This window comes from Eublepharis macularius, chromosome 2 (assembly GCF_028583425.1).
Source record: "Eublepharis macularius isolate TG4126 chromosome 2, MPM_Emac_v1.0, whole genome shotgun sequence".
In the NCBI taxonomy this organism is placed as follows: Eukaryota; Metazoa; Chordata; class Lepidosauria; order Squamata; family Eublepharidae; genus Eublepharis; species Eublepharis macularius.
The window spans coordinates 129,316,765-129,329,821 of NC_072791.1; the positions used below are offsets into that span (position 1 = coordinate 129,316,765).

At 43.3% G+C, this 13,057-nt stretch overlaps 1 protein-coding gene across 1 annotated transcript in view; it reads left to right on the forward strand.

The window, feature by feature from the left end:
• The window catches only part of OTOG (otogelin), a 220,634-nt gene that overhangs the window by 183,503 nt on the left and 24,074 nt on the right, over positions 1–13,057 (forward strand). Inside the window, exons 41-43 of the mRNA XM_054969999.1 lie at positions 3,977–4,197; positions 4,700–4,838; positions 9,487–9,681. Of these exons, the coding sequence (XP_054825974.1) occupies positions 3,977–4,197; positions 4,700–4,838; positions 9,487–9,681 (555 nt within the window). The remainder of the gene's footprint in view (positions 1–3,976; positions 4,198–4,699; positions 4,839–9,486; positions 9,682–13,057) is intronic.

Below are 13,057 nucleotides of genomic sequence, written 5' to 3' on the forward strand. Positions count from 1 at the left end.
CAAAGCAGCACTCACTGGCCACTGATTCAAATCCCTGACCAGCCAATCAGGTTTCCTCTCTGGTCCGCCACCAGTGCTCTTTAGTCTGACCTGGTCCCACCCCTCTTCACTTGGTTCATGGCCAGCTGCTCACCCCAATCCTCCCTTAATTGTTGCCATCCGGTTCTGTTTGTGGCTTGTGAGGGTGTGACTTTGGGTCTGTGTCAGCATGACTAAGGGTATGCATGCAAGTGGTTGTTGCAATGGCTTGTCTTCCATCACAACTTAGGGGCAGGCGGTTTGGGCATTGGGCATGGATATGTTTTGGGGAAAATGGGGCCTGCAAGCCCTGTTTCTCTATTATGGGGATCTTCTTAAGGAAGCTTGAGAGTGAGTCATGGCAGGTGCAAGCCCAGCTTAGGGGGCTGTCAGGACATCCCCACTTTTAGGTGGCAGGGGATCCACACAGAGGTGTGTGCCCATGTGGTATCCCACTCACTGTCAACACATGATTCCCCCCCAGCAGGTGGTCTGAGGAGGTGTGGGGCTCATTGGCTGGCATACAGATCAGCTGATGCTGGGATCCATGCCCTATGCAGCTCCAGTGCACCATGATCTGTAAACCAGTAAAGTTGTGGCCTCTTTTAACTCCATCAGAGTTGTCTGATGTGTTCTGTTGCTGTAGCCATGTCTTCCCCCCCCTTTCCCTGTTAACATTGGGCCTGCAAAGGGAAATTTCTCACTTCAAAATTAGCAGCCCCTTAATGAGTTTTCTGAACTCATTCTAAATTGCCCAGTTCTTTCATCATGGCACTCTTCTTCCTCATTCTGATCGTTTTGCTACTCCAAGGTTTTTCAAATTTTCCAAATACTTCTTTTAAAGCACAAGAAATAGTGCAGTGTTCTAAGTTGTGAACATAAGGAAGACTGATTTGTTCCACCCATACTTTGATATTAAGTATCTTAAGGAAATAGTTTCTCACCTTAGCTCACAAGTAGTTTTATGATGGAATAGTGAACAATATAATAAAATATCAGATGAGGATATCTTCATATCCTATACTTGGAAGCCCTTCAGCCACATTTCTGATGGTTGCAACTTGATTGTTAAGCTTTCCTTATAAAACCAAATAATGTTTAGAGTTTTCAATGATTCATCTGAGCCAAAGAAATGATGTTATAAATGAGAAGATGGCAATTTGTTAACCCCCAAAGGCCACATGGAAACATATAATGAACTGGAGAGCCAAATCCAATAATAGCTTATTTGCTGTGATTGTTGTAAAATGGATAGTTAAGGTGGAACTCATTAAAAGGTGCCTGGAGAAGCTAATGGATTGAAGAGAGCCAATAAATTGAAGCTCAATCCAGATATTACTCAGGTGTTGTTTATTAATGCCAAAGCCACTCAAGGACTGAGAAGACAGCCTGTCTTGGAAGGGATGTGCCCGCTTGAAGGAACAGCTTCATAGTTTATGGTGCTGCTGGATTTTGGCCTATAGCTAGGGTTGCCAGATCTCCTGGCAACTGGTGGGAGGTAGGGGGTATTTACCAGTCCATGCAAGTGCATCCCAAGCTAATGACGTCATTTCTGGTGCGACCTAGAAGTAACAGTGTCACACCAGGACTGATTCTTTAATACTCTTCTTGAAATACAGTATTTGGCCTGAGTGTTAAAGAATCAGCCCTGGCACAATACTTGTTTCTGGATCATGCTGGAAATCATGTCATTGGCTGGGGATGCAGTCATTTGCATGCCCATTTCCCTGGCCTGCCTCCTGTTGATCAGCTGGCAATCAGTGGGCAAAGGCATAAATTTCTGGGAGTTTGCCCACCATAAGTGGGTACCTGGCAAGGCTTTCTATGGCTGAAGTCTCATGTCACCTCTGTAGCTTGTAGCACATTTTATCAGCTTTAACTGATATACCAGCTATAGTGGTTCCTCAAAAAACATGATCTGGCTGCAGTGATTCATGCTTTGATCCATGTTGGACTGTAATGTAATATATGTGCCTCTGAGAACAGTCTGGAAACTTTAACTGATCAAAAATGCGGTGGCCAGGCTATCAGGGACTGGATACAGGGATTGTGTCACCCCTGTGCTGAAAGGTCTACACCAACTGCCCATCTGATCCCAGGCACAAATCACAGTGTTGGTTCTTACTTTAATCCCTTAAATGGCTTAGTACATGGTGGGTAGTTAAAGGATTGCCTCCTCATGTACTGCCAGCCTGCCAGCTAAGATCCTCCTCACAAGCTGTCTTTCTATGATCTGGCTTGTTTTTGTGTGTTTTTAATGATTGTATGGTTTTATTATATAGCTTCAGTTGTGAGGCACATCAAGTAGGTGTCTGAAGGGGTGGTATAAAACTTTCTAAATAAATAATTCTTGTATCACTTTCATGGAAATTTTAGATACCAAGTAAAAGTGAACATGCTGAACTCACCAAAGCACTAAAAGGTCTTCATTGAACAATAAATACAGTTGAACGATACATTTCCCAGCTATAAACAGGCAGCATATATAATGTCTATTGTCTATCCATGGTTACAAAAGTATTAAGTCCTGTAGACCAACACATACAGCAGACTTTTAATATCGGTGTATGCATTAGGCCTGATGCAAGGCTGGCACTATTCTCCTGAAATGTAAAAAGGGGGAATGCCCCGGGAGGCAATTAACAATTGTGTGATAGCTAGAGTCTTGTAGTGTCCCTTTAAGTTGACTAACTGACTTTGCATATTAAGCAATGATGTAAGAGGAGCACCACGGTAATGTCAGTTGAAAACTACACATGGTAACTGGATGAGAAATGTCCACATGTAAGTAAGCTGTTTGGGATTCTCTGACAGTACATTGATGGGTGTGAGATTCTTGTATAGTACATTGGTTGATATATATTGTTATCTTTTTGGATAGATGATTGTTTAATGTTATGCCTTTGAAAAAATGACCAATACGAAACGGGAAGAGAATGCTAGCACACGCCCATTAGGCTCTCTCCTACTCTGACTTCAATCAGTTGTGAAAGATTACATATCCCACATGTGCTTGAAATACAACTGCATCATCACATTGGAATATGAATGAAGTTTGCTGAGCTTGAAGTTGTGGTGGAACCGTTCTCACACATCTGAAAGAACAAACAAAAGAAAAACAAGATACTATAAGTTCTGTAAGGACTACTAACTTACCTGCATTTAAATTGTGAATTGTGAAAATGAAGCAGAGTCGTGATCTCTGCTTCATTTTGTTCTTCTAAAGTTGTAAATACAGTTTAATTAACTGCTGTAAAAGTGTTTTATATGATTGTTTTTCACTGTTGAGTAATTTTGAGTAATTGTGGGCACTTTAAAGACTCTAGCTATCTCACAATTGTTAATTGCCTCCTGGGGCATTCCCCCTTTTTACATTTCAGTAGGTTCCGTGGCATCCCTTTGTTCTTTGGCACTATTCTCCAGCAGCTTAGGTTCTGTAAAGGTAGAATAGAAATTGCATGAGAAGTGGTTTGCAATTTCTTTTTGTAGATGATGATAGAACATGGAACATCTGGACATCACCACAGTTAAGAACCACATAAAGTTCTTAAATCATACTGGACTTTTCTGTCAGACACTGATGCTAGTATGCAATTTCTTAATGATTCAAATTACAGTGTGATTTTAATGGTTATTTATTTATTTACCTAATTTATACCTTGCCTTTCTCCCTAATGGGGACCCTAAGTGGCTTACATCATTCTCCTCTCTTATTTGCACAACAACCCTGTGAGGTAAGTTAGGCAGAGATTGTATGAATCTCCCAAGATCACGCAGTGAGCTTCCGTGGCAGAGCTGGGATTCTAACCTGGGTCTCTCAGATCCTAGTCCCAATACTTTAACCACTACACCATTACATCATTGAGGCTGTTTCAAGCTTCATGTGTGTATAAACATAAAATGTAGGCTAGTGCTAATATATTAGTGTGAATTAAAAACGGACTGTTCTCTTGTGCAGGTTTTTGTGATGGAAACTCAGCAAATGACCTCATGCTACCTAACAGGACTGTTGTAAGCTCTGTGGATGCTTCAGTTATCTTTACAGATAGCTGGCAGGTGCCAGACACATTGAAGTATGTTGGAGAATCTAGAAGCCGTGAAACAAACTGTTCCATCACAGACTGTTCATCTTGTATAAATATGTTGTTGAACCAGACTTTCAGCAGCTGCCATCCTTATGTATGTTATCTTTTGATTTTCTGATTAAATTATATTTAATGTTGATTATTTTTATCAGTCATATTTTAGGAGTGAAAATTATTGCCCTGTGAGTGGTATCAGTCAAGATGATTGGTTGTTCTTAAATATATTTGCTATTAACATGCAGCTTAGCCCCATATTAATGATAATATTTTAGCAATTATATAATGGTTTATAGTATTCAGTTATTTAACAAACAACAACCTTGTAAGACAGGTTAATAGTATCATGACCCTCATTTTACAGATGAAGGGAGAAGGGGCCCAAACTGAGAGAACAAGACTTGCCTAAAGCTACCCAATGGGTTCATAGCAAAGGCAAGATTCAAATAAGGGAGTTCCTGAGGTGTATTTTAACATTTTAGCCACTATATTACACCTGTTCTCTCTGACACTGAACTCCTAATGGCAATTCCTGTTGCAGCTCTCTTTCAAGTTACCTATGATTAATTTAAATTAATGCGTTGTGTGTGTGTTTTAAGGTTTCTCCAGATTCTTTTTGCGATTTGTGGGTCCAAGATACAGAATATATTCAGAATCCATGTGTAGCATTGGCTGCCTATGTATCCATGTGTAACAAATTTAATATCTGCATAGAATGGAGGCATTCCAATTACTGTCGTAAGTATTTCGTGTTTAGATTAGATACTATGTTTGTCTTGACCCTGAAAAACATATATTAGTCTTTGTACTCTGGGCCTCTGAGAATGTATAAAGAACTATCTGTGCAACTGTCTGACTGTGTAGCCAAGAGTAGCTTATCTTGCAGGTGGCTGCTTTCACTTTCTCGACTGTCATGGGAAAGTGTTCTTGAAATGCCGACCAGAGCCGTATCTCCCTGAGACATGAAATGAGCTCATTCTTGTCTTCCCCTTCCCTACCCCCTCCAACCTCCTAGGCCCTGTGCGCCTAAATTCTAATGGTCTCTATCCCAAGGCCGGAATCCTGCCCCATAACTAACATTGCTTTGACCATTTATGTCACTTCTGCCAATGAGTGCACTGATACTGATGGATCTCTAATAAAGAAACTTTTACTGGACTCTTGAAGTGTCTGCAGTGAAGTAACTGGGGATCTAACTGGCAGAGCCTGACATTCTCATAGGGAATAATGGAGATTGGAAGTGGGTGGGGGCACTGTCTTTGGGGGGGGGCATAAAGTGGCCCAATCTCCCCGAAACTTAGTTGGCCTTTAGAGGACAGTAAGGAGAAGGTTGTCAGGGCTTTCCGCCACTGCCGCTGGGCGTGGCACTGGGCGGTCTGCTCCTGACGTCACAGGGGGTCCAGGGATTCTGCAGGACCCTGCTCTGTGGAAGGAGGGGCAGTATACCTCACCCAGACTCCCTCTCAGTCCACTCGCTGGCCTGCTCAACCTGGCCTCCTTACCCTCTGCGTCCTCCTTCATCTCCTCCTTCCAGAACTCTCCTCCAAGCCTCCACCCCTGCATCTTACTGCTCTCACTCCACATCATCACTCCTCATTCACACCCACCACCAGAGGGCTCTTCCCAGCCAGCTTTTATAGGGCTTCCTTCTACTGCCCCACCCCTCTTCCAGCCTGGTCTTGGGCTGCACCAAGCAGTTGCAGCTGGGGTAGCTGATCTGGCCCCACTGACCAGCACCAGCTGTGCCTTGTTCCCTGGCTGCCCAGCCTCCCTGCCTTGGCTGGCTGAAGGCCCGTCCAGCTGCAGTCCCCTGGCTAGCAGCCCGGCCTCCCTGGCTGAGCTGATGGCTGAAGGTGGGTCCAGCTGCGGCTCCTTGGCTGGTTGCCCAGGGCTTCTTGCAGAGTGCCTCCAATAGCCCCACCTGGAGTGGCTTGGCTTTTGGCAACTCCTAGGCCAGGCTACTATTTTCTAGCTGGGGCGTGGCTTTGGGTTGTTGGGGCTGCTGCTGCTTCTCCTCCTCAGGTAAGGTCTTTGGGTGGTGGGTGACTGCTGGGCTCCCAATCCCTCTGCCCTTGCCCCCTTCCACCTTGCTTAGTCCCCTTTCCTTCCCTAGGGGAGTGGGACTCGCCGGCCTCTCTCTGTCTCCCCCTGCCTCCTGAGGCCCTGGGCTTTTGCCCCTTGCTCCTGGCACTGGCAGGTTCTGGCTCCATTTGCCCATGGGAGGGGTTGACCTGCTGTCCCCCGGCTGCCCCCTCTGCCTGCCAGTCAGACCGGTTGACCTGCTGTCAGCTGGCTGACCAGTTGACCTGCTGGCTGCTGGCTGACCAGTTGACCTGCTGGCTGCTGGCTGCCCCCTCTGTTTGCCTGTCAGCCCGGCTGACCTGCTGTTCCCTCCTACCAAGTCTGGGGGCTGGGACCCAGACCCCGGACAAAGGTCTCCTGCTAATTTGGTGGATTTTGCTTGCAAAATGCCACCCCCAGCCCCCTGGATATCCCCCATGGTTTTCCCCATAGAAAATAATGAAGATTGGAGGTAGATGAGGGCACCTTCTTTGAGGGGGCATAACATTCCCCCCCCCCGAGGTCCAATTTTTATTAAACTTGGGGATTTGCTAGAGGATAGTTAGTAGTTCCCCTGCAAATTTAGTGAGATTCAGTCCAAAAATGTCCCCCCAGCCACAAAAGATATACTAGAATTCAGTTTCCCATAGGAAACAATGGCCGAATATTATCAAATTTTACCAAATTTGCTCTATATTATTTATTTGTTTGTTTGTTTAAACTTTTTATTCTGCCCTCCCTGCACCAGCAGGCTCAGGGCGGATCACATTTGTATACATTAAAATTACAACCACAGTTTAAAAACATACCAGATACAGTATAAATATTTAAAAAACAAACACAAGCAGCACAAACAGTTCATTAATTCATTTCCAACTGTCACTGAAAGAAGGGGGAAACTTCTTTTTTTTGGCGGTGGATGTTCAATAGGGAGGGTCCCGTTCTACCCTATTTCAGCCGGTGGGGGCCCTATCCAGCATCAACCAAATGCCTGGCAGAACAACTTACAGGCACAGCGGAATGATAGCAAGTCCAGCTAGGCCCTGGTCTCATTAGATAGAGCATTCCACCAGGTTGGAGCCAGGACCCAAAAGGCCCTGGCTCTGGTCGATGTTAGGCAGGCTTCCCTGCAGCCAGGGATCATTAGTAGCTGTTTATCACTAGATCGAAACATCCTCTGGGGCACATATGGGGAGAGGCAGTCCCAAAGATATGCAGGTCCTAGTCCGCATAGGGCTTTATAGGTTAATACCAAAAGCTTGAATTTGATTCAGTACTCTACTGGTAACCAATGCAGCTGGCACTATACCGGTATGATGTGTGCACTTCTCGGCACTCCAGTGATGACACATGCTGCTGCATTTTGGATCATCTGTAACTGCTGGTTCAGATTCAAGGGAAGCCCTACGTAGAGTGTGTTCCAGAAGTCTAACCTAGAGGTGACTGTTGTCTGAATCACTGTAGATAAGTCGTGGGTTGAGAGGTAAGGGGCAAGTTGCCTGGTCTGCCAAAGATGGAAGAAAGAAGACCAGGCAACCGCAGCTACCTGAGCCTCCATATTCAAGGAGGCATCCAGGATCACTCCCAGGCTCCTGATTCTTGGGACCGGTACAAGTACTGCCCTGTCGAGAACAGGAAGCCGGGGTCCCAGATCCACACTCCTGCAACTCAAGTACAGGATCTCCATCTTCGTGGGATTTAATTTCAGCCGACTCTGTTTCAACCATCCAGCCATGGCTTCAAAGGCATGCTCCAGGACATCCGGAACAAACTAGAAAATGAATTCAGTATTCAGAGAACACAGTTGGTGATACCAAATTGGGAGGAGTGGCAAACACTCAAGAAGATACAGTTAAAATTCAACAAGACCTGAATACTCTGGAGAAGTGGGTAGTTGTGAACAGGATGCAATTCAACATAGATAAGTGCACAGTATTACATCTGGACCACAAAAATGTGAAGCATAAATATAGGATGGGGGATTCACTTCTGGGTAGTAGTGTATGCGAAAGAGATCTTGGAGTAAGAGTGGACGGTAAACTAAATATGAGCAGTCAGTGTGATGTGGTGGCAAAAAAGGCAAACTCAGTTTTGGACTGTATTAAAAGGGCCATTGCATTGAAATTGCAGGAGGTCATAGTCCCTCTTTATACTGCCTGGGTCAGGCTGCACTTGGAGTACTGGGTGCAGTTCTGAAGGCCTCACTTCAAAAAGAATGTGGACAAAATCGAGGGTGCAGAAGAGAGCAACGAAAATGATCAGGGGTCTGGAGACTGAGCCCAATGAGGAAAGGCTGAGGGCCTTGGGAATGTTTAGTTTGGAGAAGATTGAGGGGGGACATGATTGCTATCTTTAAATATTTGAAAGGCTGTCATTTGGAGGAGGGCAAGGAGCTGTTCCAGTTGGCAGCAGAGGATAGTACTCGAAGCAACGGGCTTAAATTACATGCAGAAAGGTACCGTCTGGATATTAGGAAAAACTTTTTCACAGTCAGAGTAGTTCAAAGGTAGAATCAGCTGCCTAGGGAGGTGGTGAGCTCCCCTTTGCTGGCATTTTTCAAGAAGAAGCTGAATGAATATTTGTCAGGGATGCTTTAGGCTCATCCTGCATTGGGCAGGAGGTTGGACTAGAAGGTCTGTATGGCTCCTTCCATCTCTGTGATTCTGTCATTCTGTGAATTTTTTTCCAGTTTGGTACTACCAAACTCAAATTTACTATTTTTTTTTCCTGTGCACACCCCTAATCCTTTCTATACATTGAATCTGGTGTTTCATTCTGGTTCTCTTCTGAATTTTTACAAGTTTTCCTGAGACTTTCAAAAGTGATAACTCCCATTCAGTAGCAACAACCATTAGTATATTCAGAAAAAATTACTAAACTCTGAGTATGCACCAGAAGCGACAGCTCAAAGATCTATTCTGGGTATATAAGGTGCCCACAATGTCAAAGAAAGAATTTAAAATTAGTTAATTTGATCCTTATATATCTATAAAAGGGAAGAAGGCAGCAGGGGTAATATATTTACTGCCTTTTATAAAGTATTTGTAACTCCCTGCAGTACTGCTTAAAACCTTTTTATGAATTTTGATATCTGTAGCAAATCAATTAAGAATTAGAAGTTCGTTTGTCCTCATGCTTTACTTATGTTTAAAATACTCTTAATTATTTGTTAATTTGTTACTCTTATATTTATTAATGTACTTTAAAAATAGAATTTTCAGAGGCAGAAATTTGCCTGTATCTCTTTTTTCTGTGCCTTGGCATACAGCATGTAGCTGAAACTTGAATGTCACTATTTGAATCTCTTCATGTGTTGTCTCACTAGCACTTCCCTGCTCAGAAGGTTTGCTTTATAAGGCCTGTATATCTGCCTGCAATGCACCAATTACTTGTCAGAATATGGACCCAGTACCTCAGGATTCAGAGTCTTGTTTAATACTGACAGAGGGATGTGTCTGTGCAGAAGGAACCATCCTTCACCGTGCTCATTCTGCTCTGTGCATTCCTGAAGAGAAGTGTGGTGGGTATCAATCTGCTGCTACATTTTTCTGCATTTACCCAGTAATGACCAAAAACTATGTTCCCAACCTGCTTATTTAATATATACATTGGGGTTAACCTTTCCTGGTGCCCACCAATTGTTTTTTTAAGTAGAAAAGAGTCCAGTAGCACCTTTAAGACTAACCACCTTTACTGTAGCATAAGCTTTCGAGAATCACAGTTCTCTTCATCAGATGCATGGAGGGTAAGAAGAAACTGGTCAGATATATAGGTGGAGAGGGAAGGGGGGAGTAGATGCAATCAGTAGCTTCTGATAATGGGATCAGTTGCTTCTGATAAAGAAATCAGTTACTTCTGATAATGAGATAACCATTCATAGTCCCTATTCAATCCAAGCCTAACTGAATCAAATTTACATATGAATTCCAATTCAGCAGCATCCTGTTGGATTCTGTTTTTGAAAGGTTTCTGTTGAACTACAGTGACCTTTAAGTCCTTGATGGAATGTCCTGATAGATTGAAGTGTTCTCCCACTGGTTTCTGGATGTTGCCATTTTTAATGTCAGATTTGTGTCTATTTATTCTTTTGCACAGAGGTTGGCTGATTTGTCCAATGTACAGAGCAGATGGACATTGTTGGCACATGAGGGCATATATCAGATTGGAGGATGAGCAGCTGTAAGAGCCAGAGATAGTGTACTTGATGCCATTGGGTCCTGTAATTGTATTTCCTGGGTAGATATGAGGGCAGAGCTGGCATCTGGGTCTGTTGCAGGGTCTGGTGCCTGTGTTGGTGACTGCTAGCCAATTCATGGTTGTAGGTGAGAAGTCATTTAAGGTTGGGGGGCTGTCTGTAGGCAAGGAGAGGTCTTCCCCCCAGGGCTTGTGTGAGAGAGGCATAATTTTCCAGGATGGGTTGTAGGTCACTGATGATACGTTGGATGGGTTTGAGCTTGGAAATGTAGGTGACAACCAGTGGTGTTCTGTTAGTTCCTTTAGGTTTGTCATGGAGCAGGCTGTTTCTGGGTACTAGTCTGGCCTTGTCGATTTGTTTCCTCACTTCATTAGGTGGGTACTGTAGCCCCAAAAATGCTTGTTGTAAATCTCTTAAGTGGGAGTCCCAATCAAGAGCGTTGGAGCAGATACAATTGTAATGTAAGGCTTGGCTGTAGACAATCGACTGAGTGGTATGTTTAAGGTGGTAGCTGGAGGCATGTAGATATGAGTATTGGTTGGTGGGTTTCTGGTATAAGGTCAGATAAATAACACCTTATCATCAACATATCATCTGTGATCTACAACCCATCCTGGAAAATGATGCCTCACTCTCACAAGCCCTGGGTGGAACACCTTTCCTTGCCTACAGACAGCCCCCCAACCTTAAACGACTTCTCACCTACAACCATGAATTGGCTAGCAGAGTCACCAACGCTGGCACCAGACCCTGCAACAGACCCAGATGCCAGCTCTGCTCTCATATCTACCCAGGAAATACAATTACAGGACCCAATGGCATCAACTACACTATCTCTGGCTCTTACAGCTGCTCATCCTCCAACGTGATATATGCCCTCATGTGCCAACAATGTCCATCTGCTCTGTACATTGGACAACCAGCTAACCTCTGTGCAAAAGAATAAATGGACACAAATCTGACATTAAAAATGGCAACATCCAGAAACCAGTGGGAGAACACCTCAATGTACCAGGACATTCCATCAAGGACTTAAAGGTCACTAGAGTTCAACAGAAACCTTTCAAAAACAGAATCCCACGGGAAGCTGCTGAATTGGAATTCATATGTAAATTTGACTCAGTCAGGCTTGGATTGAATAGGGACTATGAATGGTTATCTCATTATCAGAAGTAACTGATTTCATTATCAGAATCAACTGATTGCATCTACTCTCCCCTCCCCACTTCACCTATTTATCTGACCAGTTTTTTCTTGCCCTCCATGCATCTGATGAAGAGAACTGATTCTCGAAAGCTTATGCTACAGTTAAGTTGGTTAGTCTTAAAGGTGCTACTGGACTCTTATATTTTGCTACTACAGACTAACACAGATAACTCCTCTGGATCTTTTTTTAAAGTGGATGGGATAGGTGGGGCTTTTGCCCATAGTGCTTTTCATTGGCCATTGGAGTTCTAATTAGCTGTGCAGATTTTTAAAAATATTGCTTCAGCAGCAGCTGCTGCCACAAAACAAGGATCTTTGATGTGTGGTTGAAAGAAAGCTGTGTGTAAGCAAGAAAATACTTTTATACAATATGTTCATTTTAAAAGGCATCCTGTTAAGCAGGGCTTCTGCCTGAAATGTTAGCAAGTTACTATTAGAGTTATGCATAACCTAATTCCCTGACATTTTGTGGTTGGCTCCACCTCCTGCAGGAGGATTTTTGTGGTCATGCCCATACCTTGTGTCAGAATTCCAAAGGTGCCCACAGGATCAAAAAGATTGGGGACCATGATATACATAAATGAAAACCTTCTCTGTAGTATTTGAGTCCAGTGGCAACTTAGAGACCAACACAATTTTCAGGGTATAAGCTTTCGGGAGTCAAAGCTCCCTTCTTCAGATATAAGGAGGAATGGTGATTCCTGGGCCTGGGATATAAAGGCAGGGATCATCACTCCTCCCTGTATCTAAAGAAGGGAGCTTTGACTCTCAAAAGCTTATACCCTGAAAATTGTGTTGTTCTCTAAGGTACCACTGAACTCAGATCCTTATGTTCTATTGCAGACTAACTCGGTTACCTACCTGAACAAACTTCTCTGTGGGGATGTGTTCTTACACACATGTAGGGAGTTATATGATGGAAAAATCTTGCATATAACACCTGTGGAAACCAATGTGGGATTAGAGTCGGTTAATTTATAAAATATTCACAACATCCAATCAATCAATCAATCAATCATTCAATAAAAAAATAATTTCCAAAGATTAAGGGCCTATTCCAAAGCTCTATGGAAGTAGCAGCAGGAGTTATGAACAATGCCGTGCACGAGAATTTCTCTCAACATACAGAAATATGAAACTGTAATCTTTGACACAGTGCTGATCATCTGTTAGAAAGGCAAAGGAAGAGCAATCAGTAAACCCCATTGAATAGATCTGAGTAGTCCTGTTTAGGATTACTCTCTTAGTCACATACACACAACAAATAGTAACTCTGGATATCTGTTAGTGATGTCCACATTGTTCAGGGGTTCTCCAACTATCATTATTGTAATTTCTAAGCATCTGCAGCCAGGGAGCATATTCAGATACATTAATATTAGAAATATTCGGATTTTTCCAACATGGGATATTTCCCACAAGTTTATAAATGTATGTTTATATATGCATATGCATATAATTGGCTTCTAGCAAAACTTTTAACAGCAATATTGCT